Source organism: Rissa tridactyla, chromosome 1 (assembly GCF_028500815.1).
Source record: "Rissa tridactyla isolate bRisTri1 chromosome 1, bRisTri1.patW.cur.20221130, whole genome shotgun sequence".
Lineage (NCBI taxonomy): Eukaryota > Metazoa > Chordata > Aves > Charadriiformes > Laridae > Rissa > Rissa tridactyla.
Window position 1 is genome coordinate 36,961,319 of NC_071466.1, and position 6,000 is coordinate 36,967,318.

The 6,000-nt window shown below is 42.0% G+C and overlaps 1 protein-coding gene across 4 annotated transcripts in view; it reads left to right on the plus strand.

Moving 5' to 3' along the window:
- Positions 1-6,000, plus strand: part of ELF1 (E74 like ETS transcription factor 1) — a 93,901-nt gene extending 87,901 nt beyond the window's left edge. For all 4 annotated transcript variants that reach the window (XM_054191106.1, XM_054191114.1, XM_054191135.1 and 1 more), the window contains exon 9: positions 4,318-6,000. In XM_054191106.1, the coding sequence (XP_054047081.1) occupies positions 4,318-4,933 (616 nt within the window). In that variant the 3' untranslated portion in view covers positions 4,934-6,000. The remainder of the gene's footprint in view (positions 1-4,317) is intronic.

Here is a 6,000-nt window from a genome sequence, read left to right on the forward strand (position 1 = left end):
TGCAGCTGTGGAGCAGTTTGCAGTGACAGTAGAGCTCCTGATGCTTCCCGTAGTCCCTCAAAAGAGATTGCCTCTCAACTCAGGCATCTGAAGTGATTCTAACAGGCACATCCCGCCCCTTCACCTCCCTCGCTCTTCCTGGCTTGACTAAATGAGTTGTTTGCAACCAGTTAGTTGAACAAATGGGGAAAGTCCCTGGAAATCCGCCCGTTTATCTCAAGGCCATCCTTTACCTTATAGCTGTAGGTTGAACAATGTGTATGTTGGAGAGGGAATTCTCCTCTGTTACCTCTCTCTTTATGTATTTCTTAATATTGCCCTGTTTTATTTTCTTATTGTGCTGTGAAATACTTGTTTTACCTTGCCTTATAGCTTCAGTGGGTTGGGGTTTTTTTTGTATCTTCTCTCTTTCTCCATTTAATAAATTTAACATAAATTACTGTGAATAAAGCTGTTTTTCCTGCCTGTCACTTATTGTTTGCTTTATCACTAGTTACCTCTTGATGAGCTAATACGATATTGCACAATTCCAGGCTGTTAAGAGTAATACCAAGTGGACCACGACATAGATGATCATTTTCCGCCAAGCTAAAATCACTTCAGAATTTTTGTCATTCTTTTCTCAGTTGTAACCAGAATGTTTTATGGCAGCGTTTCCTTTTCATCACTGTTGCTCAATGTTCTTGTTCTTTTTGTAACCTCTGCAGGAACTTTTATTCACCCAATAGATTTGTACCTTAGAGTAAGAAGGGTGTGAACAAATTGATGATGAAGCATCAGAAGCATAGCAAAATACACAGTTTAAAGCACCTAAAATAATGTAGCCCAGTGTTAGCAGATCACCTGAAGTAATGTGGTTTTGCTTTGGTTTTTTTTAAACAGGCAAAACAATTAATCAAACCTGTATTGTTTTCAATGATGTTCAAAGCAAATAGTTTGAGCAGGTAAATTTTTAGTGTGTAAACAGACTCAGTTGTCTGTAGTCTTACCAATTAAGGCAAATGTCTTGCTTGGCCACCATTAGCATAAATAACAATTTGTATTTATGGTGCTGTGTGCTACTTAATCCTGTGCTTGTACAGACATCTGCTGCATGCTTTCTCTGGAGCAAGTTCACACTCTGTGAGTGTGTATACATATATGTGTGTATACATGTTTATGTATGCGTATCATATGTATGTATCTTGACTGATGGAGAAGATAGAGCATCTGGAGTAAACTGCTAGTCACAGTATGATTTACAGGTATGGGACTTGCTTTCACAAGAAATAAATTGGTGTAATATCAATATGCGAATACTAATTACAGTCTGCTGAGACTCTGGTTCGGTCCTCTCAGAGCTGTTGCTCATACTGCTTTGCAGAATACCTTCTGCACTGATTAGATCCAGTTCACACTTCTTGAGGTTGTCCTTTACAGCCATTTAGCGGCTAGAAGCTTTTATTTTTACTGTTTTGTTTTAAAACAAAATGGCTAAAGAGCAAGAAAGTAGCTTCAAAGAAATACTTGGATGGCATACCAGCACAGGCTAGCAGCTTCAGCTGCTGCTTTCAAAACTGCTACAGTTGAGTTGGTCTTAATCCTTCAGGCTCAAGTAAATTTCTTCATGGGTTAAGAGCTGGCTTGGTATCTACTCTGATATTTTTAATGCTTTTCTGATGGCAAGTGTCAGTTGTCTTTCCTTCTTAGCTGTTCCACTTGCATTGCTGTTTTCTGTAGACTTTCCTGGGTTGAACTGTATCTATATGACATTGCGATTTTACTGCAAGCTTGTTTAACTGTAGGTAGTTTTGTTGGGTTTTTTTTTTATTTATTTTTTTTTAAAGCTAGTGGATGCCCTCATCCTGTTACTACTTCTGACACAGACACTTGTGATTTTCCTATCAAGGTGCCAGGGGGGAATTGATAGCGGGGGGGGTGGGGGGGGCGGGGGAAGTTAGCACTGATAACCCTCAGCAGACTTGGTGTGAGCTTTGGTGCTGTCATTCTGAGCCTTGCACTTTAAGTTTGGTTGCTGGTATTTGCTGTGCAGCACCAAGCTCTAGCTGGTGCTTCACCTCCGTCCAGCCCCCATTTCCATGAGCTGTCTCCAGTTGTGTGAAACTGGAGCTCAAGGTTGACTCTGGTGTCGTTGCATCAAATTTTGTGTCCTGGTTATTATGGCCTCTGTGATGAGACTTGCGTGGGAGCCTCATGGGCAAGGATTGGGATTTGTTTTGCTATAGCAGCATTCTTGGGTACTGCAACCTGTCTTTCTTGTGAGGATGAGAAAGCTACAGATACAGATTTTGTTCCTTGTATTACCAAGCCACACAGGAGGTGGGGAAGAGATTGCCTACAGCAGGGACTGGCAGCTGGACAATGCTTGGGGAGGACTGATGCGCCCTGAGCCCGATACCAGTTGGGTTACTGGAGCGCTGCCCTTGCTGGCGCAATCTGTGGAGCTCAACTAGAGGCCTTTCCCAGAGGACTGAGCGGAGAGGGACCTGGGAAGTCCTCTACAAATATTCCTTCACTTGTCTCTGCTGCCGCACTAAGAAAGGGGGAGTGCAGCTCCCTGTGCAATTGGACTATTGCCAGCAGCAGCATCTGCATCCACATTGCCCCACGGCTTCAGCATTTCATAAGCCTTGCTTTGGTAAGCTTTTTTTTGTAACTATGATAGCCAGAGCATGGTTTTAAGTTGAAGTTTTGAATATGCTGAGTCTGATCTGACTGGTCAGTGGTTAAACACTGGCAAGCAGGATTTCACAGAGCTGTAAAAAATAGGTACGACATGGGTAGAAGGACTATAGAAAGGAGGACATTCCATGGTAGATGTATAGTAGGCAACCCTTACAGCATAGCTGAGGACCAGGCTTCAGAAGGAAGAGCGTGCAAGGACTTGAAAGTACAAATGTTGACAGAAAATTGCTTTCCATTTAAAGGGATTTCAGCAGGGGCAGAAATAAGCTAGGAGGAGGAGGAGACAGTTATTTTTGTTTTCAGTCAGTGTCAAGCATGTTCAAGAAAACACAAGGGAGAGCTTAAGACTGAAAAAGGGGAGGTGGGCAGGCAGGAGAAAACAGAATCACAGAATGGTAGGGGTTGGAAGGGACCTCTGGAGATCATCTAGTCCAAGCCCCCTGCCAGAGCAGGGTCACCTAGAGCAGGTTGCACAGGAACGCGTCCAGGCGGGTTTGGAATGTCTCCAGAGACGGAGACTCCACCACCTCTCTGGGCAGCCTGTTCCAGTGCTCTGCCACCCTCAAAGTCAAGAAGTTCCTTCTCATCATGTTGAGATGGAATTTCCTGTGTCCCAGCTTGTGTCCGTTGCCACTGAAGAGAAGCAGGAAGATTGGAGAGAACCTTGCAGGGCAGACAGAAGGAAAGAAAAAGATTGTCAGAGACAGCGTGGCATGGTGGGCTGCAGCAGGCTGTGGGAGGGTGTCGAAGCACTTACCCTTTCCTTCCTCTTTCCCGCCCCTGGAAATCATTTACTTCGCCAGGACTATGTTGTGGTTTGGGGGTTTTGTTTGTTTGGTTTGGTTTGATTTGCGTGACTGGAGTATATGCGTTTCAGCCGTACCTCTTCATTCACCATTGTCCATTGTAGTAATTGTGTGCTTCAGCAATATGGCTGTTAATTCTCTAATGTTGCCCTTTCAGCTGTACGTATGTAGAAAGTAAGGTGGTACCCAAGTCTGTGAGCCTGAAACTGATGGAATCATTCCTAAGTTAAACTGATGCTCTGGGAGCAAATTCTGTTCAGTTGCTTTACCAGAAGGTGCGTACAAGCCTGGCAGAGAGAGAACTGTGTGTCCTGGGAGTCTGAGAAGGTCCTGCCCAGACTCACTGTTCCAGTGCAGATACTTTTGCATATAGGTAAATGTATATACAGATGTCAGGAGAATTGAGGCCTGAGTTACGCGTTATTTAGGCTCGTGACTTACGAATTATTTAGGGTACCTCATGAAATTGATGGCAGATATGTAGCGCGTCATGCTCGTGATGTTGGTTGATGCTTGAAAAGGAGATCTTGGATGTGATTTCCAGGTTTTCTGATGAACTACAGGACGTCTCAAAGGCTGGCTGTTCAGTTTGGCGATGGTAGTAGCGTTTGTGCTGGGTACCTTTACCTTGGGAACTGTGTTGCTGAAATCAGGGGTCAGGTCCAGTTCTTGTTTTATTAGGAGGGTGACTGCTACCTCTTCTGGAACCGTTGGGTAAATGAAATGTTTATGATGACAAGCAATTTTTCAATAGTAAATCTGTAATTATTTTTCAAAACTCAGCGTGGAAGTGTTCTGACCCTATAATCTTTTCTAATCTTAATAGGACTTTACAGACTCCAACTCAAGTTCCAGTGGTTGTTTCTCCTGGAAATCAGCAGCTGCATACTGTAACACTCCAGACAGTGCCTCTTACGACAGTGATAGCCAGCACGGATCCAGCCTCAGCAACAACGCCCCAAAAATTCATTTTACAAGCCATTCCTACTTCACAACCCATGACGGTTCTTAAAGAAAACGTCATGCTGCAGTCTCAGAAGCCAGTCTCGCCTCCTTCCTCCATTGTGCTGAGCCCAGCGCAAGTTCAGCAGGTGCTCACCAGCAGCGTGCAGACAATTTGCAATGGAACAGTCAACATGGCTTCGTCTCCATCCTTCAGTGCCACTACCCCCGTGGTAACGTTTTCGCCGAGCAGCTCACAGGTGGTGGCTCATCCATCGGGCACGGTGATCACTTCAGTCATTAAAGCACCAGAAACGAAACAGGTCGGCGGACAAGGAGCGGCAAAAGAAGATGACAGTGACAAATCAGATGATGCTGAGCAGTCGGAGCAGAGATTCCAGCAGCAACCGTTTGTGATGGTAGTGTCCAGTTCGAATGGTTTCCCGTCTAACGTGCAAGTGAAGCAAGAAAATGAGCCATTGGAACCCAATTCGTATTAATAAATTTGAGGGGAAAAAAAAAAAAAGACCCTGTGGATGACTATTTTCATAAATGTGATGGGACCTTTTTCAGTTATGTATATATGATTTGATTCTGAAGCAAGATGTTGCAAAGCTACTTAATTTCTGCAGTTAATTGTTAGAATTCATGCTTTAGAATGGATTTTGATTTTCTATTAATTGCTAAATGTTATCATACAAATAAAAGTATATATTACTTATGTTTCAAAATACAGGCATGAAGGAACATGCTTTTTATGCTATGAAGACTTTCTCCTGAGGTTGTTGGCCAAAGTTTCAAACTTCTTACTGTATCTTTTCAGTCTGTCACTGATTTACCTTGCAGTAATGTTATTATAACCTTTTCTGTTTAATCCGTACGTGTATCACTTAACTTTTGAAGCAACAGTTACTTTTAGTGGGACCTTTTCATTCCTTGTGTATGAATTTTTATGATCAAGTATCTTTTTTCGTACTGGTGAATTTACACCAGTTTTAGACTTTGATAACCAGGTATCTTCTTGCATTTTTTGCAGCACAAGCTTTTTGTGCGTGCAAAATGGAATATACACTCCTATTGAGAGTACGCATTTATTCCAGTACTGGACAATGCCATGTCTATATTTTATATGAAAACATCAAATATATTTAATTACAGAAGCTAACAGCATCACTGCAGGTGCAAGCGTTTCATGCCATTTTGCAACTATGAAGCTTAACAATCTTGCTTTCTACTTCAGATTATTTTGTAAGGGGGGAGGGAAATGAAATATAAATTTATGCAGGTATTTGGAGTTTAATACTGCTAAGAGTTCTTTTTTTGATTGTAAATAATGTACATTCAATGTCACAAGGAAGTTTTTTCAGCTAATTTGTTTCCAAACAAATTTTTGATAGATGCAAATAAGATCATTATGTTTAGAGGTTTAATGTTATATGTATTCATATTACAGAGTGAATTTGTATTTAAAGACAAATTTTTAAATGATGGAGCCCTCTGAACCTTGGGTCCTTGTCTTTTGTATTTTTAATTGGTTTATTATGAAAATAAATCAAGTGGAAAAACA